The sequence below is a fragment of the Colius striatus genome, chromosome 3 (assembly GCF_028858725.1).
Source record: "Colius striatus isolate bColStr4 chromosome 3, bColStr4.1.hap1, whole genome shotgun sequence".
Taxonomy (NCBI): domain Eukaryota; kingdom Metazoa; phylum Chordata; class Aves; order Coliiformes; family Coliidae; genus Colius; species Colius striatus.
Window position 1 is genome coordinate 40,658,299 of NC_084761.1, and position 24,998 is coordinate 40,683,296.

A 24,998-nucleotide genomic window follows, 5' to 3' on the forward strand; every position below is an offset into this window, starting at 1 on the left:
TTATTATTCCTGGATATGGCTAGTAAGAGGCTTAATAGAAATCAAGCAACTTCTGCCTCAGAGTGAGCATTTGTGAAGCTCCACTCTCAAGTATATCTTGAGGCTTTGGTAACATCATTTCATCCATCATTCCCAAGACCACATTATTGAAATATGGAGGCAAGACAAGTCTCACTGCATTCAGATTGTTCTTTTGGTTCATGACCACCGAAATTTGGTTTTGGCAAGTCTCCTCATTTTGATCAACCATCTCCTCTCAGCTTTGTAACTGCTAGAAGAGAAAAGGAGATTTCAACATGATCAGTCACTGGGAGTCCCTCTGTCGGAGGAGTTTCTTCACTCTATTCTCCAACTTGGACCAGGGGATATCTTGGATAGACCTAAGCAAGTACCCTACTCCTTCCACGTCTCTCACTTTCATCTGTTTTCAGTGTGTAGACTAGACCACCAAAAAGTTTCGCGAGGAAATAAAATATGTATATGCATGTCTTTATACATGCAATACATAAAACACTTCCCTGTTTGGCATTACCTTGCATGTTTATGCTTCCCCCTTGAGCAATCTTTATGCTGCAAGTGCTCACCTCATCCAGTAGCTGGCTGAAATTGCACCTTGAAGACAGCTGAAAGTAGTCCAAATGAGGCAGGTGGCAGAGTGGGGTGGATACCAGAGCTTTCTGCACAACTATCAGCTGTTGACAGATGTCATCTCCCATTGGCTTTTGGAAAAAAGCAGTTTATAGGACCACTGAGGACTACCCACCCACAACAGGTGTGATTTAATTAAGGTTTTCGTTCAGTTGATAGCTTGAGTCACTCACAGGGTCGTCATCTCAAGATCAGATGTGTGCAACAGCTTGCATGGGGCCACAGCTCAAGCTACTTAGACTGAAGAGTCAGAAATTGAACCCTACAGGTTTCTCCACTGTTCTGTTCCCCAGGACATTGCCTATCGGGATGACTTTGCTCTCTTTAAATGTACCCTGCATAAATGTGAGATGATAACAGTAAGTGGCATTAAAAAACGTGAATGATGAACGCTATGCATCAGGCAGGATGATTAAATAACTACGTGTAGATTCTGGGGTATATTAGCTTCTCCGCCTTCTGACAGGACAATTGATCATCCCTAATCTATACCAAAAACAAAACAGAGATTACCTCCTCTCAAGCAATTCAGCTTTTATTCTTTGTTTATTTCTCTCACTTCTACACAAGGAGAAAAGCCATTAACTAGCTCTAACTGGTTTTAATTCAGTGGTATTGAAAATGGGATCCTTGCAATGCACATAATTGATCCCATTTTTACAGCACCACCTTCCATGGAATAGAAAAGGTGAGACACTCACATTATCAAGGTCACTGCAGTGAATGCAAGAATAACAAAGACTTGAGTTTGCATCAGGATTCAATTACTGTAAAGTATTCCAACTGCTTCTAGATTGTCTCCCTACCCCCCTAAAAATCAGAAGTACTGAGAGCTACACAGTTAACAAAAGGGAAAAAAAAAAAAAAAGCAGCAGTATTTAAAATGGCTTAGTTAAAACTCTGCACAGATACACTGGACTCAATCAGAACATGTTTTATGCCCATTTAACTTGCATTTGTAAGCAGCAGGTAAACCAAGAAAATATATTTTAAATCAATATACCTAGATTTTAAGTATGCAAGATATAATTTAGCCCTCTCACAAAACATCACTGAGTTTTCATCTTCCTTTAGATCAATAATGATTCACCTCTGGAGGCAGATTGCCAAATTCCACCATCCTGTGGCTTGCTGGAGTACTGCCCATCTTGCCCTGTCTTCTTAATTCCAAACCCATATATCTAGTAGTGCTATCTGCTTGGGTAAAGGAAGGGCACAATTTCAAAAAGTGAATATACTTAGTTTAAAAAAAAACCCAAACAAACATTTCAAGAGATAATTGAACTTTGTTCTAGAAATTAGTACTGGCAAAAAGAGTATCCAAAAAAAAAAAAAAAATCAATACAACAATTACTTACTGAGAACCTGAAAAACCAAATAGAAAAGGCCACTTTTAAATACAGATGTACACACATGCACACTACCATGAGTCACCCAGAAAAAATATCAAGAAAAGCCTTTAGTAAGTATGTACGCTTCAAGTATGCTTTTTAAAGCTGAATGTCCTTTGAAGGTTGTCAGTGAATTTCCAAGCAATTTGGCAATGCTTATCAGTCTATGAAAAGCAGCTTGATTTTAAAAAGCCTGCAGATACTGAACTATCACATCTCATCAGTGTGAACTGTCCACATGCATTTTTATACTATACAGCACTACAGTATACAGAATTCAGCTTTGCAAACTACTGATGAATACACCTGAGAAAAGTGGAAATACATTTTTCTGAGTGCTATTATCCATTCAAAATGTTACATAGCTTAGAAAAAAAATCCCATACAGTCATACAGCTGCCAAGCAAATGCTTGTGGAGACACATATTATTTTAGGTGGCACACAACCACTTTTTTTATTGTACTCCAAGAAAAACTATTCAAGTCATTAATGCCTGTCTACCTCTCACGCACTGCTCTGATGAGAACTTTGCATGACTTAGTTTCTTCTCTTGCTAAATGAAAGGCATGCTGACCACACAGGCACATCTTACCTTGTATCTCAAGAAAGACAGCGCTATCACCTTTGCTTGGTTTCCAGTGGCTGCTTAGTCTTGTATCTGCTGCAAATTCCCACTGGTATCAGTGAGGTGCTGCTCATTTGAAAGCTCCTGGAGCTAGCTGCCTTCTCTTTTGTTTATTCTGAGGCTGTGGCCTTTAAAGCCTGGATGTGACATTTAAAAGGGCCATTAGATACCATATCCTCTCTCGACCATGAATCTTGTCTAACACAGCAGTATATTATCATCACAGTGATATTCTCAAGATCATCTCTTTACTGACAAGACTCAGGACGGTCACTACGATAAAGCTCTGGGAATTAAAAAAAAAAAAAAAAATCTCAGTCACTGACCCAATAATAAATCTGATGCTCTCTGCTTCACCTTTTCCTCAGTAAGACACATCAAATCATATAGTGCAACTACATATTAAATGACCTTGGCAAAGGGATTTTCAGAAAATGGTAGGGAAAAAAGAAGTTTTGCAAGACACTATGTCATTAAAAGAATTGTCCTGGTTTGAGCTGGTTCCGTGAGGAACCAGGAAAGGGTATAGCCTGAACAGCTGACCCAGGCTGGCCAGCAGGTGTTCGATACCATCCTAACGTCATGTCCAATATTTAGGTAGGGGGCTAGCCGGAAGAAGCTCTTCCGGGGTCACGGTTTCTCTGTCACCGGTCCGGAGCGGTCGCTTAGGTCGGGTCCCGGGTGGTGAGCAACTGCATCACTCACCAGTTTTCTTTGTAATATCCCCTTGTCTTTGTTATAGTTGTTCCTCATCAGTTTTCCCTAGTAAATTGTTCTTATTTCAACTTACGCGGGCTCTTTTACTTTTCTTTTTCCTTCTCCGATTCCCTCCGCATTCCGCCAGGAGGGGGAGAGGGAGGAGTCGCGGGTTTTTTTTCCCCTTTGCTCCGGCTGGGCAAAACCACGACAAGAATTAAAATCAAAATGATTATACTTTCATGCACCACAGAATCTTGCTTTCGCAACACCCTGGTGAAAGATTTATATGCTTAGAGACAAAACTTCTAGAGCACAAACAAAAAAATAAGCAGCATCTGTGAATACACACAGAGGAAAAAGTGGTAAGATCAAATCTGAGGCATCAGGCCATACCCTTCATTTGTCTGCATGAGAGACTACTCACCAGTTTCATCAGAAGTAGCCTCCATACAACTAAGACAAGAATTTAATCTAGTAAGGGAAAGGGAAACATAACATATCCCACCAGGTACTGCAATTGCCAAACCAATGAATGAAACAGAACGCTACATGGACCTATGGTCAGCTAGAGATTAATCCAGGAAAAAATTACTCCCATTTTGGAAGAAATGCTAACTATGGTCTTGTACTGTTCAGTAGTCTTTATCAGGAAGGACTAAGACATACACCAAGATTTAATCCCTAACCCTGTACAGAGCACTGAAAAGTAGTCAAGAGATGTGGAGGAGAAGGGGAAGAGAGAAAGAAACTAAGTAAACTTTATGGCTCAACCTTTATGCCAGTGAAGCACAGTGCCACCAGACCCTGGCGACTTCTGGTCTCTGCCCAGCCCACCCTGCTGGGTGACCTTGGGAAAAACCACTTTACCATCTCTTGTAACCTGTAAAATGTATGGGAAGGATGCCCAAGTCCCTCACAAAACACCGTGAGGTTAACATTTAACATGTTCTGCAGAAGCACACACAATCCCACCTTTGGCAGTAGCTTTAGGTCTGTGGCTGAAACTGTCCCACGAGATCCTCTTTGTCCATCCCTTCTCAAACACATTTAATGAAAAAGCTCCAAGTGCTGAGCTGCTAATGATGATATTTTACTGAAAGTCCTCTTCCCTTAACAAGTTGTTCTGACTTATTACTAGACAGAATTTCTAGTCTTGCCTATTTCTGCAATAAGCTGCTTATATCTATACTTTCTTTGATGGGCTGAAAGAGAACAGGTTTAACCCCCAATGACATTTTTTTCATATAAGGCTGCAGAGCCCTGCACCTATGACATATGTTTGCGGTTGTTTCATAAGGCAAGCCTCTTCCCAGCAGCTCCCAGGAGTCCAGCTTTCTCTCCTCCAAAGCTGGTACGCAGAAACAGCCTGCACAACAGAGCTCAAATGGAGATGATCACTACTCCCTCCTGGCACTCACTCTTTCTTTTTTTTTTCATTTCTGCGTGCATATAAAACAGGTGGTGGCGAATGCCGCAGCTAGCAACAGGAAAACCTCTGGAAATGTAGAAATATCACAGACCCACAATACTACTGTAGCAGGGCCATGGGAACCATCTGGTGTGTCCTATCACTTGACAATACAGCCACTCAGATGACGGGAGCACCTCTCGGACAAGTTTTTAAGTCTCCTAGATTAATCCTATGTGCAGCACACAGCAAAGCTACAGGTAGTTCCTAATGGTTTGAAGTGCCAGTTCCCATGATAAATATAAACATCCTATGTGCAATTATGCCTGTTTCTTAATAGCAACAAGATGTCTGCAAGATACTAATTACCAAATAAGAGCTTTGCAATTATACTCCATCATATCTCAGTACTGACATTACTATTTTAAAACAAACCAGGACTTTGGTTTTGACATTGCAGAAGAATATGGGAGTTCCCTCCTTTGATCTATTATAACTCCCCAAGTATGATCTGAAATTATGGAAGAGCAAAAATTCTCAAGTACTGCCTGGGTTTCCTTGCAGCCATTTCACCACTATTAAGAAACATTGTTAGCCCTTTTATTAATCTGTGGGAGGAATGATATTATCTGAAATGAAAGCAATATCACTAGCTAATTCCTGCTATTCTTCAACTAGAATGTCAGTATTTGTCATGAATGTTTGCAGACTTACCTTTACTTTAATTAACAATATCCAAAGTATTCCCTGTGCCTCATGCCGATGCCATTAGGCAAAACACATCTCTTACCTGCATCACCTGCAGAGATACTGGCAAAATCCAGTTAATACCACAAGTAAAGCGTACAGAAAAGTTTCTTTCCAAGGCATGTAAGAGGGATACAACGAGAGACTCGTGCTAAAGCTTCCCAGACACAGAGTTACCATCCTTGCAGTGAAGTAAATGCAAAAGGCCCTGGTTGACTACAGTGGGAAGAGAATTAATCCAATGCTGAGCAATTTATACATCACCCCTTTCAGTGTTACTTCCTGACACTAAAATAAACAGACATCATGGTCATCTGGGTAAGAAACTGGTTAGGTGAGACTGTAACAAGTATGATTTAAACCCAATCCAAACCATTCTATGATTTTAAGTGTGGGGACCTGCAGCACTAAACACAATGTGAAAGGATACACTAACGATAGCAATATTTTTCCACTGTTCGCACGAGCACAGAGACAAATGTTGCAATGTGTCTCTGTCTGCCTTTTCTGGAATGCTGTACTATGACACAGTTAATAATTTGGCAAAGAAAAAAAGTAATAGCCTTGTACCGCAGCAATTGCAAATGATCTTTGCCTTCCATCTTGGAAGATGAGTAACGGAGGCCTGTGTCTGACCCCTTTTTGAGCATTTTGCGTGTGATGGTGAGGGAAGAAACGGAATAAACACCTAAAAATAGAAGTGTGCAAATGATGCCATGATGTACAGCTACCTTGTTTACTATTATCCTTAGCTGTAGATTTATCACTCTGTTTTTAACACGTGCTGTACATCTCCTTTCCTCTTTTTTCCCCCCTTGCCTTCTAATTGGAACTCATTCTGTGAAATGTAATTAAAGCTCTCATAAATACTGCCAGTGAGAGCACCTTTTTTCCTCCAAGTAACTACTAACATCTTTGAGAACACCTCATCAACCTCCATAGGATATAGACTAATGTATCTTCTCATACACCCTGCTCAAGATGAGGAAGTCAATCTTCCCACCTTCCACATAATTAAAAGTCATCCACATTATGTGCTTTCCCTAGGACACTGCCTCCCTTCTCTGATACATGTATCACCCTGTCATCATCTCCTTTCCTTGCATCTGATTTATTCTGTTTCTAATGGCTGAACAAAATCCAGTGCTTTCAGAAGAGATGGAACAGTCCTAAGGACAGCTCAGCACCAAGTTTCCCTTTTCTCACCTCCTTCTATCTTACATTACAAGACAGTACTTTTAACTCTCCTTTAAGAAGGATTATTTCCTGCAATCTAGAGTTTATTCATACCCATGACTGAAAAAAAATACCCATTCAGGGTAAATGACTGAGACAATAACAATGACATTCCAAGGTACTTCAAAGATTCCTTTGTTCCCCAAAAGTTGTGTAGGGGCCCAAAGGAAGCTCAGTTAACCCAATAGGTGGCTTCATTTGGTCTGTGAAAAATTGCCACTGCTTCTCTCACAGAAGAAAACTTTTGGATTCAGCCAAACAGCAGCTATAAAACCATCTGACTTCAGGCATCTCTAAATTTTCAAGTACCTGCCTGGCAAAGGGAGAAGGTGGCTGCTGTGCATGCCAGAGCACTGCTCTACATGTGGCACTGAATCTCTCCTGCTATGGAAAAGGACACAGACCTTCCACTGTCAGATGGTTTAGGAGTCATATGAGTGTCCCATCTCCCATTAGTTCTATGAGGCAGAGTAGCTAGAGCTGGACACATGGAGACAGGAGACCCATCAGCCCCACACTTCAGATATTTGGATAGTCTCCCATCTAACCACTGGTGCAGCCTCTCAGGCACCTGCCTGGGGCTCAGCCATGGGGACCAGGAAGCAGAGGGCTGCATGACCCCAAATTGCAGCATCCCAGGGAAGGGCTGCCTCACACTCTGGCTGGGAGGCAGTCCCCTAGTCAGCCCCTGGCAGATGCCATCTCATCACCCAGGTTCAAAAGTTAAGAGAGGCAGAGAAACCGGGAGAAGCTGTTGAAATCCTTGCTAAACCCTCAAGAGGATAAAGCAAGGTGTCATTGTCTTTAGCACTTCATTACTGCTATCCCTTGATTTTGTTAAGTGATTTTTTTTTTTGGATTCTCATCAACGAATTGTTTCCAAGCCACTCTAAAACCTATTACTGCCAAAGGCCAAATAAAACCTAACATATTTACTGAAGAGGTAACAATTGTTCTCCTGCTGGATAGAGAATCAAAAGGACTGGGATTTTAGTTACATTTGATCACCTGTGCACTGGAATTTGCAATCACTTGAAACAGATACCGCCACATTATTAACAGCTCCATTTTTAGCAACAAAGCACAGCTCACCAGTCAAACTGTAGAAAATACTTTGCACTCAGCTGGACGTAGATCAAAGATCATCTTTCTTGACTGATGGTATAAAAGAGGGAACTGTCACTATTGCAACGAAGGTTTGGAGCAAACAAACCCCACACTTCTCCCCTAGCAATCCAGCATGCTAAATTTTGCTTCATACACTAAATGTTTTTGGATAAATACACTATTGACTGACATTTCTATTTTTTGTGCTACAGTGAAATCACAGTACTACCAATTCAGAAAAAATCCCCAAAGAACTCAAGACCCAGCAACCCACTTGCCAGCCCATTTCTGGTGGACTCTCACCAGCCTCTTTTGTCTGCTCTTAAAGACAGTTTGGCTAACAAGTTAGAAAGTATTTCCAGTTCAGCTCAGGGCTCCAGCCCTATGGAAAGGGCTCAGTAGGGGTAAAGGAGCAGCAGACTCCCAGCTTTGGTGTGTGTCCTCTAGCTGGCCACACCACACCTCTGTAACTCGGTTTTCCTACCAACAAATAAGATGCTTGAAAAACCTCCCAGATGAAAGGCAGCGCATAAGTTGTAGGCAAAGAAATAGCAATTTACTCACATTAGGCACCCCTTCCAATGATGCTGTATCCATTGGGGTTGGATACAAGAAAGCTGAGCCAGTTTGCCTTTATTTATTGCATTCATTTGCATAACGATCATGTATTTTCCTTTCATATTTTGTCCTAAATGAAGAATTGGACACTGTACAAGCTGAATTTAAAACAGCAATCATCATTCATTGGCTAACATCAGAAGACAAGGAACAGTGTGACGCCCTGACAGATGCAGGATTGTTATTTGAGCCAAGCAATACTTATCAACTGCTTGACTACTTTACAGCAATTTGTTTTCTTTTACAGAGATGTTCTGCAGGGGTTGCAAATAGCCCTTGAAGCCCTGCAAGGCTATCTGACTCTGGCAGAAGTCCTCCTTGAAGTCTCAGCCAACACATAGCAGAGGGTTTGGTACATCACCTCTATGGACAGCACAGGGCAATTTTGTCCTTCACGCACACCCAGGTTTGCTAGTTGCTGTCTGCAGTTTTAGGAAAGGCAGAGATGGGTCTGTGCCATCATGTGCATCCTTAACCAGTCATCCTCCAGCTCCTCTTCATCTTTGTGCAGAGACCTAATCACACTTGGTACAAAGAGATGTATGATACATTAAACAACCCAGTCATTTCTGCAGTGACAGCCTTCCAGTTTACTGAACTGGGTGAAAGCACCTCTCTGTGGAAACTGTCCTTGCACTACCAGGCATTTAGAGGCTCATGCTGTGAGTCTCCAGCAAGGTCAGCGAGTGATTTCACACTCTTGTGCCACCCCTCTGGAGAACAACACAGAACCACGGAGCTGTGTGGTTTAATGGGCCAAGGCAGGAACCCATCATGGGGAAGGCAGAGTCCCAGAAATGACAGGATAATGGTGTGGTGCAGATCAGTCTCCTGTAACAAGCCACACTAACACTGAACTGTGTGAAAGACAACTCAGGAGACAGCACGATTAATAACCTACTTGGCTGAGCACCACTTTCTCTCCTTGGATTGAGGTGGATTAGGCAGATTGCAAAAAGCCGGGAAGAGCCTATGACGGAACTGCACAGAGTCCTATAGACCCTTGCAAACCAAAGGAGGACAGACAAGCCCAGTTTTCTGCTTTTACCTGATTCAACATTGCTTCCTTTCATCTCATTCAGGGGCACAGGGCAAAGATGCACAAGTTTTGCACCGGAAGATGCAGAAGCACAGTAGACAATTACAATGTATATTCCTGGGAAGGCAGTGAGTGGGTACCGGTGTCCTGTGCTGGCATTTTCCACCTATTTCTGTACATTTGCTTTTGAGGCATCTTCATCTCTCTCTGCCAAAGGCCCTAAAGAACTAAGGGGCCGGGAGCAAAAGGTCCCTTTACTCCTTCATTTGCTCACCACCCCTGGGCTAAACCCCACAGGGTGGATTTTGTCAAACGCATAATAGAGTTTCAAATTTCCTAATCGATTTCCATGGAGCAGAGCTCTCCCCAAAGCTTGCCTAAATCAAACTGTTCAGAGGACGAGGGCGGCACACTCAGCACCTCTCAGCAAAGGGAACTGCATTGCCCCAGCTCACTGCACTCAGCACAACAGTCCTCAGCCAGAGGGTGTCCTGCATCGATTTGTACAGGGTCTTTTCATCACACCTCCTATTCTTAAAAGTTATCAAGCCCAAGGATGCAGGAAAGAAAATAAATAATGATGCTTTCCTTCTGGTGATTTCTGTTGTTCTGATCTAGCCAGAAATCCCGTTAGTTACTTGCTTTGATCAGGCCTGTTCCTTCAGGACCAGCAGATGCAGAAAGCATGCCTCCACATCCGCACATGTACAGATCTGAAGTGCATTTTAATTTAAGTCTTCCAACTCTCGAGCTTTTTTGTGGTATTTGCATGCAACTGAACTTTGGGCCCAGGTACCATGGAAGAAGTACAGTTTTATTGCTCCTCTGTCTCTCACCTTTGGCAATATTCTTTTCTCTTCAAGCTAGAGCTCCCCTATCTCCAACTCCTACTCCCAGTAAGGAGAAGAAGGGCAGTAAGCTGCGATAAAGCAAATCTATTACTGATATTACATTAACTCATTGCAAGAAATACAAGTGCCGGAAGTATCATTTCAGGAACAAGCAAGGTGTTTGCTGTAGAAGTGCCCTGTAATAGCAACCACAGCAGAAGATATGGATAAACCTTCCAAGTCTCACTGAGATATGTCTCTCCAGTAACAGGTAATCCAGGGGAGAAAGGCATTTCAGATACTGCAAAATACTAATTTGGAACCTGTAACTCATGTACACAGTAAGCTGGAGCTCAGTATGGACACAACAAAATCATTCCCAAGATGGAAAAGCCAGCTGCTCTGTAGGTGCAACCACCAAGTGAATTGGCAACTGAGGGGAAAAACATCTGGCCATATAAGCAAATAAACAGATGAATTACAAACTGAACACCACGGAGAGGTTGATCTCAAGGCAAAAGAAAGCAAGCAGGAGGAAAATAGGGCCAAAGAACTGTTGCGTGGCCATGTAGCACAAAGAGCCATCGTCTTCTTTGAACATGGGTCAGGCTAGCATGCCATCTGGTTGGAGGACAGCAAGAGTTAAAGGTATCTGAACCGTGTGAGCTTTACAGAGCTGTTAGAGGTATCTTCTGAAAAAAAGAATCAGTAACCTCTGTCTTCTGCCTGACATATGTCCTGCACGGTCAGACACACGCTGCTATGTGCATGCTTACACCTTCATGCTCATTCCAACTTGTATTACCAGCATGAGAGTTACATGGGAAAGGTGAAATTCCCTATGAAGTTGCTTTACTCTAAGCAGTGTTTCTATAGCACAGCTCATTCAATGTACAACTGCTGAAAAGCAAAAATTTCAAACTACTCTGGCTCTTCCACCATTATATTTAACTTTTGAGGGAGATTTATTGTAAAGAACTTACACAGTAAGGTAAAAAAGCTGCAGTCAGAGAGCAAAAGGGATGTTTATTAAATGCCTATGGGTCCCTTGCTGTTCCTCTAACAGCACTGGAAATATTTTTACATTCTTTTTTGGCTATTTTTGAATCCTTGTGTCCTAACAGCACTTTCAGAAGTGTTATCTACACAGAGTGTTAAAAATGTAAAACTGCTTTTAATGCTAAAATCAGATAAATAACATATCAGACAAAGGAATTATCAGCTTGCAGACTGAGATTCAAGAGCTGAATATGGTTTTATTAGCAGCAAAATTCAGAAGTTGCATTAATGGGGAAAAAAATTAAATCTATACATTGATGTCATCTGGGCAGTGAAACCATTTTAGATGCTTCTCTTTTGCTCTCTGTCAAGTACTACGCTCAGCACAATACAAAGAGAACTTCTTGGCCCCAAAGACTGTTTAAAGGTGATTAGATTTAGATTACTTGGCAATCCTTTAAAAATATGCCAGCAAAATGGGAAATCAAATTTTAAACGAGGACTATCACTCTTGCAAAGTAACGTCAGTGGTGTTCTGCAAAAAAAGAAATTTCTTACTGCTCTGACCTTGTGAAGCTCTCACCACACCTAACTGCACCACAGTCTGCTCTATGCATTTTGGAAAACACCAATATTTACTCCTCATAGAACTATAAAAATATAGATTTGGGCTGCCCAATCTCTGCTCCTTTACCCCAAGCCTGAGGCTGCGTTGCTGGTGGTGATCCCAGCAACATCAGGATGTTACGGAGCCATCAGTGTCGGTGTTGCTGCCTCGGCAGCTTTTGGGCAGCTCTTCCTCCCTTGCACCCAGCTGCATGGTACCATCTTGGTGCAGTCCATGGGTAAATTTTTCCTCAGGTGTAACCCGGTATTTGCTTTTCATAGCTCAGGTGACTGCCTCTCAAGTACAATGCTTTGAAGGAGACTAATTGCTTTACCATAAAGATATTTGTCTCGCTGCCACTGGGAGATGGTAAAACCTGCACCCTATTGCACAACATACAACAGATATCAGTGGTTCAGTCTTGTCACAAGAACTTCAGAGCCCTTCTCTTTCCCTTTTTCAGGAGAAGAGTGGATGAGGATGACTATTTCTTACTATTTTTATTTTCATCTATAAATGAGACATTATAATTTCATGTAGAAATTAAAAGATCTGTCTGTAGATGTGGGAAAATGCTTTTTATTTCACCTTTTAACGTCCTCCCATATCAACAACAGGGTCATCTCACATACTTAGTCGTTAAGCATGTATTTCTAATACTCCATGTACAAGAAAAAGACTTATAACAAACCATGCAAAAGTTGCAATATTAACTGGGGATGTATAAATAAACCAGTAAAATATTCAGCTCCATAATTCCTTAATTCCTTTGGTAGCAGACACCTGGCCATCTGGGCTGGGGTAAACTCACAACTCTGGAGTAGGACAAGGGATGAAGATTTTGCATTCAGAATAAATGTGGGCATCACAAAAAAAAATCCAAATAATAAACCTTTTGTAAAACACTGGCTTTCAGGTCTGTCATTGCTCTGACAGCATGTTTGTTTTTTAACTACCTACGATTGCATTCTTTGATTACATGTGACCACGCTTCAAAAACAAAGCAATATACCAGCATATTACCAGCATATGCATGAAACTTCACAAATGGAATTATTCTATCTTCCTGCCTGAACTCTCACTGGAAGCTTGATACTCATTTTCACATCTCCCTTGACACAAAGGATGTTCACAGCCAGCAAAAGGATCCTACTGCAAGGCATAGCCATGCTGCCACTTGCTACAGTGCTCTCAGGTTTAAATGGAGATTATGGTTTTTGAGGCATTACTAGTTTACCTCTGCTTATTAAAATACCCCTATATTTGCCCATCCTGGTACAGAAGACTACATTTTTCTTTTAAGAGTACATAATTCTAGATTAAATGCTGCAATATACCTGTATTAACACACTGGAAGGTAGTGTCGCATCTCTAAATGGCAGTAATTTACAAATGATGGGCAATTGCAAGTCTTAAACCCTCTATTTATGCCACTAATAGCTCCTCTCTGACCAACGTGAATCCAATGCAAAACTTAAACTACCAGACATACCAAATTCATATAGGATTGCCTGCAGCTGCTAAAATATTCTCAGAGTTCATAAAATGATTAGACAAATTCATGGGAGAAAAACCCATTAAGAGCTATAAAGAACAAAGAGGTTATCCCCAGAGTCTGAAGAGTGCTCTAAGGAAGTTTCAGTACGTGTCTGTCTCATTCTCACAGCCCTTCTATCGTAGCCACTACTGACCATTGCTGGGAAGATGATGCAGTTCAGCGGAACAAGTACTGTTACAGTGTGTGTTTACAGGCAAGCTCTGCTTGACGTTCTGGCTTTGGAAAAGGAGTTTTCAGAAAATAAGCATCTGCCTAGGATTTGCAGGCCAGTAGCTCTGGTTGAACGGTGCAAAACCAGCCTTGCTTTGCATGTGAGATGCATGCAACATGTTGCATCTACTGGAGGACGCTCTTAGAAAGTTTTTGGGATTCCTAAAGGAAATAAGCAAGCTCCCTTCCTCCCCAACTCAAACCACACTGTGCAACTTGAAAGCTGCAAGAATCAGACCCTGAACCCTATGGGACTCAAACCTGTCCATTCCCAAAAGCAATCTCTGAAAACATGCTTCCTAGCATGGTCATTTTCTTGCTTTGATTTTTGATCTTTTCTTCCCAGACTGCAGGACTGCAGTCCAGTTTCAAGAGCACACAGCTGCTGACCTAAGACTGTAACAAGCTCTATGTGGCAGGTTTCCCTTTCTGAATTGCCCTTGATTGCTTTTCAAAGACTGGTACATCCTGAGTGCTAAGACAAACACTTTCTCCCTTGTTTCCCCCACTAGAGCATCCCAGCCTGCACAATTAGAGTAAGAATCATGGCTTTCTGCACACGTCCCTGCTCCAAGGGCTTTCCAGGTGCTCCAAGCATGTAATGTTTTTTTTGATCATGCAACAACATAGCTATGCCTCATAGGTTGCCAGGTCCCGTCCTCCAACACCTTTGCTTAAATAGCCTTACTGCAGCATAGGATGCAACTTGTATCTTTGGTTTGCCCTCAGGCATGCAGACTCCTTGAGGCATTATACACACTAATTCCTCCTCTGTTAGCAAGCAAGTCTGGATATTGCTTCCCATTCTCCCTCAAAAGACTCAAAAAGACTTAAAAATATCATACAGGTCACAGAAGGGAACTGAATGCTGGCTTCTGACTTTTCAAACACAAGATAGGGAGGGGGTATATCTGAAAACACACAGAGATAAGGTCTTTAAGTACAAAGGAGTCTGTGGCATTTGAGATGGCAGCAGAACTATCCCATTTTCACACCCCCCACCTCCAAGCCAGTTCCGTGCCTTAAGCCATGCACAGTACCAGAGATTCTGCAAACAAAAAGCTAAGAGAATTGCTTGTCTGTTTAAGCTTGCTTAAAGTGAATACTCTTGGCAAGTTTCAAATCTAGAAAGATTTTAAACAGTGCATCTTCCTGGTGTGCTCCCACGATGATACAATGCACGTGCAGACAGCCATGAATCACAACTGCTTGTTCCCTACAGACCCATTACGAGACACACGTCTCTGACCAAGACGTCATGGTAGGTGCTTCTGTATACAGGGCAGATAAGATGAAAGACCTCAAGGGAGAGGCACATCTCTGTCTAGAGTGACAGCATTACTTAATCATCCAGCCTGGTGAAATCACTGAGAAAAAAAAAGTCACACCATTGTCACTTGAAAAGCAAACTTCAGTACTAGCAGTGCACACAGGCTGCTCTCTGGAAATCAGCTGAATAGGTGGCAGTTTCAAAAATAGGAAAACTTGAGCAAAGCCACAAACAAAAAAGGACGGCTAGCTCAATCCCATCATTGCCACTTATGTATTATTTACTGGGCTCCAGTCCACTTGTATGAGGCACGCTTTTTAATGTACTGTGAGAGTACATCACAGATGGCTCCCTGCCATCTGTGCTGGGAAGTCCCTTGGGCAAGTGTTTAGCAGCAATCCCATGGGGAGAACCATTCTTTGTCCAACTCTCGTGCTTGTGAAGGGAGTAATGTCCTCTGTTTGCCTGCAGAAGCTCTAGGGCAGTCATGATGGAGGGCAGTGAGCTTTCCACCTCCCTTGGTCTGTGGTGTCGCTCATCCTTTCTAGATACATATTTTCCATCAGAAAGCATCAGTAAAATCCCACAGAAACAACAGAGGTTTGGGGATTGCAACAGGGTTATAAGCAAACTAGTCCTGTGTCCCGACCCTAGGGCCCCTAAGTCCCATGTGGACCAGTTCCATCCTAAGTAGTCAGGTCCCCAGAGACTGGGGTAGCAGAAGCATGTTGGGGTCACCAGTTGCCATTAGCTGATCTGCCTCCTCTTATGCACAAAACATTACTGCTTCCTTACTGTATTTCCAAATCTGATTTCAAAAGTTCAGAGGAAAATTACATCAGTCTGAAAATGCCAGACTGATTGCTGGTGCCAATTCTTTTCCTCATTGTTTTAAATCGGGAAGAGAGGAATTGGGATAGATTATTTCGGAGAAAACCATGTTATTTTCAGGAAGCAATCACTTTGAGAGCCCAAACCAGAGATAGCTCCTGCTGCCAAAAGCTCCCATGCACAGAAGAGATGCTGAGCCCGGTACCCCATTGCCTGTGCATTCTCTGCAGTCCTGAAATTAGCATGGTCTATTTGTGATGGACAAAAGCCAAGCCAACAAAACAGATCCTGGCAGCATGCAACTTTTTTCATTTTCTACCACCAGCAGCTCTTGAACTTGTTCTCCTACTGCTGCAGTTGGCCTTGTGTCACTGCTTCTAGTGACTCAACTTTATGACACCAGCCTTCATGAAAGTACAATCATTCCAGTAGAAACCCTATATAAGGGAAAAGATGAGGCCCCAGAGGTGCATCTCTTGGTGGCAATTTCAAGGGGATGAGTGAGTTGAGACTCCCTGAGCAAGGCAGTGTCCTGCCTGCTCTTATTTGAGAGAAGATAGCTGAAGGTGAGGTTTTTTCAGAGATACTCAGCATCTTTGGGCATGTCCAGGCATGGACCACTCCACCTACACACCTCCATAACTTGCCTCAAAGGACATGTTTTGGAGGTACCTTAAGAAAACAAGATATCTACACTTGTCAGCTAGTCTGATTTGCAAAGTCCCTCTCTATGGTTGCTTTATTTCTGGAATAGAAAAAAAGATCATCACCCCTGGGAGTGCACAACAAGCACACTATGGGGAAGCACACTCAGTGCCACAGCTACAGCAGATAGGCCCAGTTTTTCTCCTGACCAGTCAGAGAGACAACAAAATACACGGACTGCTCCTTGCTTAGGACAGAGGTTTGATTCAAACGCCTGTCGAGCATTTTCAACATCACACAGTGAATCAAACACTCGTGTCTTGATCCATTAGCACCTCCCTTGATTGCAGCTCCACCAGGTGAAAGAGTGAGACTCAACCAGAAGCTGCATTCACCCATTTGTCCTTAGCATGAGCTGCCTTCATCACACATCTATCATGTCCTACAACAGGATAATGCTGGAGGTGATAACTGTGCAAAGAGGTTATTCTTGGCCTGATGAACAGGAAGGCAGCTACGTGGATAAATCCTGCTGCAACTATGGGGAGTTTGCCACATAATTCACACAGGACCATTTCCTCACAGACTGCACTGATCAGCAATGTATCATCTCCTCTTGTGCAGCTACATTTACTGAGGTTTATGTGGATTTAACTTTGCACATCAGGGAAGATCCGATGAGAGCAATGAAATACTAATGCAAACCCACTAACAGCAAGATACACTTTTCCAACAACAAAGTTACTGGCAGCAGCCTTCACATTGGGAAAATAGTAAATAGTGTAAAGACTGTGATGCCCACTGTCCTGCATTAAACAGGTGCCTTTAACAGGTGTCATAATGCCATGCACTGATGTTTCTCCAGATGATTTCCTGCAACATACATCAGCAGCAACCCCAGCCTGCTTTTATTTTCTTTTAGACATATCTGGACGATTTGTCCAACAGTTCAACAATCCAGTCTAATTACCAGGAGGGTATTTGATGAAGTGCAATGCAGTCGCCCTCTCTTGCTGCTGACTGCCAAGCCCACACATCTGTACCTGGACAGCAGGAATGAAATGCAGCTCTGCACCAGCTAGCATTTTTCTGTTCAGTGGTGAGAATCTGCCAGTTTCCGTCTAGCTGTTACATTCCTTACCGCACTGGCTTTCCCAGTGAAGCCTTGTTGGAAAGGAGAAGGGGTGACTCCAGCAACCTGGCAGCATGGTCCTCACAGTCTCAAATACCAGTAGTTCATATTCCTGGAAGAACTCTACGGTGGCCAAGTGCCACTGTGGAGCTCTGAATTAAATGATAGGAGGCAAGCCAGGTAGGCAAAGGGAGAGATCCTAAAACACTGAGCATGAGTGACTAGAGAAGGACAGAAAGGTCTCCAGGGCTTTCAGAAGCTATATGATGTGCCTAGTTTGTTGTTGTGCAAGGAAGCAGATGTAATAGTGTTTTTGGCTCCCATCACACTTCCAAATGTCAGGGGATAACAGCAACTCCCTGTCTGTGTCTAAGGGGACAGCCCTTTTCAACCTCTGGGCAAAGGGCAGGCAGACAGACCAGAGCCCTGGACAAAGGAACAAACCAGTCTACATGACTTCTGCAAAGCCAAGAAGGACACAGTATGCAATGATATCTTAGCCCTACGTTATTGGAGAAGCAATGACAATGTACCATATCCCACCAGCCTGAGTCTGGTCACTTTAGCATCATAGTGCCGAAGATGGAATAAATTTCCTAAAGTCATTCAAAATAATTTTCCTAGGCTAACTGTTTGCAAAGCCAGGACGTTTTAACTATTGGCATGAACACTTAGAAATTTCCCTTTCCCAAGAATAGAGGCAACTGTTTTTCTAGTTTATTGAGTGGATATACCAAAGTGCAAAAGAAGTGGAGAGATCTCTGAGTCACTTAGTGTAGGAGAAAAAAAGCCACACAAATCCTGTGTCCTGCTGGAAGGAAACATGTACAAGACTGCAGTAATTATAACCTATGAGACACAATGACCCACACATACATATATGAAGAGGCCCCAAGTCCTGTCCTCCATGACAGGATCTTCTACCCATTTCAAAGGGAGGTCTGCACTGGGTCTAACTGGCTCAGGCTCCCACCCCAGACATTTCCCCAGGTTGAAGATCCACTTACCTGCCTGGTTTGTGGTTACATTTACAGACACAAACTGTCGAGCTCCAGGGTTCTGGTCGGAAACTCCATTCACTGCCTCAATTTCAAAGGTATAGTTTGTATGAGCAAGTAGATCCACCATCATGACAGAGGTGTTTTTCAGGCCGGTTTGTTGGGGGAGGTACCTGACATGACCGTCACAAGCCTCACACAGACCTGAGTGTGAGTTGCACTTCTTGCATGCAATAAAATAAGACATATCTTTCCTTCCACCAGTATCAGCAGGGGGAATCCATTCCAGAAAGACACTAGTCTCGTTAACATTTGAGATGGCACTCCGAGGAGCAGAGGGGGGTCCTGGTTTGTAAAGTAAGAAAAACACATGGTAAAAACAGTATTATCAGTCATCCTGCTCTCTACTACTCTCTAAGCTGAAAGGAGATGCTCGTGTGCCAAAAAGTACAAGAGGACCATTTGCAGCAGCACCCAAAGTACTGGGAAAATGGGGACTTGTTTGGGCACTCCAACCTCACCTCAAGAGGTCTGTTTTCGGATGCAGCCACCTGCACAGAAGGACAAGATACGAGGTGGCTGGCTTAAACACAACAGGAGGAGTACTCCACCCCAGGGAATTGCCTCTGGTGGTCTCTTTCTTCTTCCTGGGACAAGAGCTGCAAGTCTGTTCTGTACTCCAGTCACTGTCAGCTTCAAGATTCCACCTCCTCATCCCACTGCCCCTACGTTACTAGCCCTAGGTCCTACAAAAAAGAGATACACCTAGGTGCTCCTGCTACTAGGTACTCAACTCAGTCACCAAATCTCTCCTCTGCATGCACCCGTCCTGCCTCGTCAGCTGTTTGGCAACAGTGAAACCTAACCTTGGGCATCCAAATCACACCTGAATGAGACACTCCGTATAGCCCAAAGCAGATGGTGATCTTCACGGGCCACTGGAACCACGGCTGATTCCAGCTGCTCTAGGGCAGCCTTCTTGGTGCCTGCCAAGCTCTAGCATGGTTGGGTTGCCACGCTGTGCCTCCTTATTTTGCCAAACCTGCCAGCTCAGGATGCCAGTGTGGCACTGGTAATGCTGTCCAAGGAGGAGCTACTGCAAAAGGTGAGCTGTTCTGCTGGGAAAGGCCATGTTTGGGCAAGCAAAGCCCACCTGGAGACTCCTTCAAGACTGCTTACTTGCAGAAGGTGCTGCAAGGTTTTTGTTTTTTAACAGGCTTGTGTTAGAGATGAAGGACAAGCTGCAGGTACACCCTGAAAAGGATAAGCAGGAATCTCATGCAAGACATACACGTTATATACTTAGTGAATGCTAATGAACAAAGAAGAAAGGAGAAATTTATCAAAGCAAGCTGGGACAGATTTTAGTCATGGCACTACCAGAAGCTATAGAGCAAAGACTGGGATTATTCCAAGGGAGGTAGTGGAGGGAAGGCAACACATTCTTCACTTCAATTTGAATGAAGCTGTCAAAATCCACAAGCAGTTCCTTGAGAAGGGCCCAACAAGTAGCCTCACCAGCTAGAAATCCATACACATTTAACAGCCTGTCTTAGGCTGTCATCGTCGTGTTTTGTTGTGGTAATTAAACTTGACTCGTTATTTAAAACAGGCAGTGTTGCAAAAATGAAATTATCTTATAAACCAGAAGCGTTTTCCTCTGTTTTCCTTTCCTGTTCCCCTTTTTAAGTCTATAAAATTGCTAACACCTGATAAACCACTGTCATGATTTTTACTCAAGCTGTTCTGATTCAATGTAAAACCTGATGACAGACGAAATAAAAAATCCTGACATTGGTTTTTAGTTCCAAGAGGAAAAGCAGTTGAAGACAAAAGGGGAGACAGTTTAGGGAGTGGCAGGTCAACTTTTTTTTGTTCCGTGCTCACTTCAGATCACTATGAATGGGGAGCAAGCTGCTGTGGGGAGCCAGTGTTATTTAGCTAATAACACCAAGGTACAGCCCAAGTCAGGACTATGTTCTGCACTGTCATATTGATATACTGGAACCTAGGAAATTCATCACTGGAGGTGTGTGGAGTTACAGATATTGCACTCGGGGTTTTTTTAGTTACTTTTTTTTACCAGTTAAATTGCTGTATTTTTTTCTTCCACTGGACGAAGGCCCTTTTACTGCTACCAATACTCTAGGAAAAAAACCAAAGAACTCGGGCATGAGAAACACTGGACAATGTGTCTTTAACCCAGGATGAATTATTACTTTAGTAAAGTCACCAGAGGTTTTTACTTGCTTTCTACAAAAGAATGAGCTGCTCTTCTTGAAGGCTTAAAAACATCAACTTCAGTGGAAGTGCTTTGAAGCTAGTGGGACTTCATAACCTACAAAATTAGCATTCTCACGGGGGCTCAGAGAAAGGTCTTTAGTAGTCTACACATATCTAATAAGACCTACTTGAAGAATCCTGAAGCCGTACTTGGGTAAAACTTTGATAAATCACAGCTGGGAGAACAAAACGGTGTTTTACCTTCAGGAGGGGGGCCCTAGGTCTGCTAGCAAGCTCTGTTTTAATTTCCAGCCTTCTTTTGTCAAGGACAAAGGCATTAGTTTACTGGATTTTTTTTTCCATTTGCTACTTTATACCCTAAGCAGGTAAGATTCACTCCTCCTCCATGACAATTTACTGTTGAGAGGCAAATATTTTATGAAGACAAAGATATTGTAAACTTTTTTGTGAGCAGAATTTTGCACTAAATGCTATAAAATCTTCAGTTTGTCTTGTGTCATACTATTAAAAATATTTCCCCAGTATGCTCTGAAGAGGAATACAGTTTCGTGTCAGAGATGAGTGAGGAAAAAAAAAGGTTGCAATTATGTTTTTATTTTTAAGAGACATTGTGCAAGGTATGGAAGATAGGATTACTTACTTAAGAAGAAACGAAGCACAATTATTTCCAGGAAGATACATAATAATATTAAGAGAAATCTCAAATTCCTATCAGGACCATTTTTTTTTTTATCTGAAGGCAACAATTATTTCAGACTGCATCACAACACTATTTATTTGAAAATTACCAAACACTACTTAGATGACTTACTTAAGTAATAGAAAAAAAAGAATAAAATTAAATAAAAATGTATTTCCTGCCCCACTGTACTTAACTAAGTAGTTTACACTGGTGCATCATTTAGTTTTCTTTAGTGATGCCAGAGGTGGTGAGGAGACTCATGCAGCTTGGGAAAGAAAAGCACTTGCTTTCAATTAGGAAAATGTGACTTTTATAGCTAGACCAACTGGCAACAGGACTTTGCAGGTGTATACCTGAAAATAGACACTGATACATTATCTAAAATTAACTAGAGTTCAAGTTGAGGTAGTCCTACGACTACTATTAACTTCTGTGGTAATAAATAATAAAAACATATTAAACACTTGAAATATTTTTCCTACGGTCATGACTCAAGTCTGTCTCACTTGTGTTTCAATTCACAGTGAGATGTTCTCTTCCACATCTAACTGGACTGGTTTAAAGTGTTAGTGTCACTACCTACCCTTTACTGGCTCTGCCAAAATTTACCACCCTGCGGCTGAGCTGGGGTAGCCCACAGGCCCTCCTCATCACTTTCAGCACAAATATGGCTGGATTAGGACAATATCTCAGGGAAGGATGCATAGGGCAAGTGAGAGTGACTAAGCACATGGAGAAGGCTCAGATGACCCACTTTGCTTTTGAAGCAGTAAGCATGGATGCCAGCAGAGATGATACAACATCCTCAACTGCTTTTTGCAGAGGACAAGAGAAGCTGAGCAGTGCCTTGGTTGGTACCAAATCTCTGATCTGCCCCAGAAGCCCTCAGCACCCTGTCAGTCCATATCCTAATACAGCTCCAGGCACCACGTCTGTGCTTGAAACTAACTTACTATAAGTAAGCTTTCAAAACAGAACAAAATCCTGAAGCAAAACCACTCAAACAATCTTTTTAAGAAAATGAAAACAAATAAGCATAAAAATTCCAAACAAACATAAAAATAAAATCCCGTGGTATTTGCAGAATCAGAAATTACAGCCTTTACCTACAGGACTCAAACTGCACCATAACCCTGAGGGAGATAGGCACTCGAAGTTCACTTCCTTTTAACATGTCATCACGTCACCAAGCTTGCTTCTGCCTCTCTGGAAATCCTGTCCTATGCAGACTGGATCTCCATCCAGAGAAGGGATGAGGAGAAACACCTGCAACAGGCAAATGGCACTGGCAGTAACACTGTGTCAGTCTCTGTCAATTCTGCCTCCACAGAGATGCTGATTTCATATGTGGTTCCAGAGCTGAGAGTACTCCTCTTCCCATTTCCCAATACCATGTTGGAGCTCATCATCTCTCATTTATGTTTTTTTAAGTCAGGCCAAGGGGCAAAATGGACATCAAGAAGCCCTGGTATCAAAGCTTTTCATGCTGTAACCCACTCTAGCTACAACTCCAAAAGACATTGGCACATCTGTTTAATAAACTGAGAAGTGCTTGCATGACTCACCCCACAAGGCCCCTTTGATCTGACAGCACCAGCTACTGCCATGCTGCCTAGGGCTTTCTTTTTCCCTGCAGTGCACCTTCCAACAGCCACGTGCTTCATGCTCCTTTGGCTGGTAAAAAGCAAACACAAAGTTCAAGGGCCCTGATTCTGCTCCAAGTACCTCCTGCGGGCAAGCAGAGACCTGCCAAGTGCTATTTCCTTTGCGAGACAGTCTCTCCAATGGGAACAGACTTTTTCTTTTCTCTTTTTGAAGTGCAAACTTGGGAAGCTAGAAAGGACATCTGTATTCACAAAAGGCTACTACCATGCCCCCTTAGTGCAATGCAACAGTATAGACATCACTGTGTGCCACTGCCCAGTAGCTCTGAGTGTGCATGGACTCAAAAATCTACTTTTTTCTCCATTGCTTCAGTTCCTTGGAAGCCTTATCTGCTCCTGCCCCAGTAATTCAGCTCCTCTTTGGTCCTTTTCAACCACTTTTGCACCGCAAAAATCACACTGGGAGCATGACAAACCCAGCTCAGCAAAAACCCTAGTCTGTGCTACATTCAGTGGGACTAGCTGGGGCATGCAAGTTGTGGCCCTAAGTACCTGAAATGTAAACTGATCAAGAAACTTTTGAAGTTGCGGCTGACAAGATAGTTCTTAGATGGGAGTCAAAAAGCAAAACTGATGATTCGGATTCCACTGACTCGACCCTAGACTCCCAATATCCTAGTCTGCTTGTTATGCTACCATCCTCCTACACGATGAGGATAAGCTCTGGTTTTGCTGTGGGTTTGGGGAAGCAGCTTCTATCACAAAGTTTTGAGGCTACTCAGAAGAATGACCATCTCCAGGCAGATTAGAGAGGTAAGGCTCTCTTCCTGTCTGTTTACCAAACACAAGCTGAGAGATGACACTAAGCAGGCCCACACAGACTCTCCCCATGCCTGTTGCCGAGAAGCAATGCCCATGGCTCCTGCTCCATGTGCCCTAACAGCAGCACCCATGCACACACTGGTGCAGCCACCCACATACCACACTGCCAGCTGAGCCTGCCCATGACTGGAGTGGATGGCAAGAGATGGAGCATCTGCTCACTACAAAACATGCTGCCTGGGTCTAATGACAGTTTTTGAAGCAGAAGGCTTCAAAAAGCCTGTTCTTGTGTAACCAGGGGTATGGTGAACAATGCCAGGGACATTACAAATGTGTCGAGACTAGTTCAGACTCCAGCCCAGAGCCTGTAAAAGCACATTAATTAGGATCATAATGTCTAGTCACAGTACAGGAACAGCTCAAAAGGATTAAAAACAACCCTATAAGCACATGCTTACTTGTACAGGCCATTGTAGGTGGGTCTGATTCCTTCCTAAAATAGTGTTCTTCACACAGGCAAGATGTGGATGCTTCATCAAGCGTGTAGCTGTGAGGGGGACATTTGCTGCAGGATGGACTGTGGGGTGAAGCTTTGAAGAACCCAGGTCTGCATACTGTGAAAAGAAGAACCACAGGCTAAGCTCTCCCATCAAAAAATTAATCCGTTCACATTTCCTTTAGAAAAAAAACCCCTACAACAGATCTTCAGCTAGAAAACAAATACTCACAAGCTATTTTAAAACAGTCTATGGCATTAACAGACAGCATACTTAAACATCTGCATGAAAAAAAAAATGAGAAGCTATTACTTTTTTTCCCCTAGCATCTGCCTTTGCTAGGTATTTGTTTTCCTTGATGAATGCTTTAGAGGTAACATCTTTTCGGCTCTGCTTTAGAAAACATTGTGTTTAGAGTTTTGGGGTTTTTTTTCACTCAGTCTTAGAAAAACACGTAAAATACAGCTCATGGTTCTCATTTAAGATGTTCTACACCCAGAAATCAAAGTCTCAGAAAATAAATAGCAACATGGTGTGATGGAGGGGATCT

General features: G+C 42.7%; 1 protein-coding gene across 8 annotated transcripts in view; it reads right to left on the reverse strand.

The window, feature by feature from the left end:
• The window catches only part of EPHA5 (EPH receptor A5), a 208,292-nt gene that overhangs the window by 71,573 nt on the left and 111,721 nt on the right, over positions 1 to 24,998 (reverse strand). For 6 of the 8 annotated variants that reach the window (XM_061994328.1, XM_061994327.1, XM_061994323.1 and 3 more), the window contains 2 exons: positions 24,410 to 24,565; positions 18,609 to 18,944 (listed from right to left, as the gene is read on the reverse strand). The exons of 1 other annotated variant lie outside the window; for it this stretch is intronic. In XM_061994328.1, the coding sequence (XP_061850312.1) occupies positions 18,609 to 18,944; positions 24,410 to 24,565 (492 nt within the window). The remainder of the gene's footprint in view (positions 1 to 18,608; positions 18,945 to 24,409; positions 24,566 to 24,998) is intronic. One more of the 8 variants, XM_061994325.1, reaches the window with a different exon arrangement.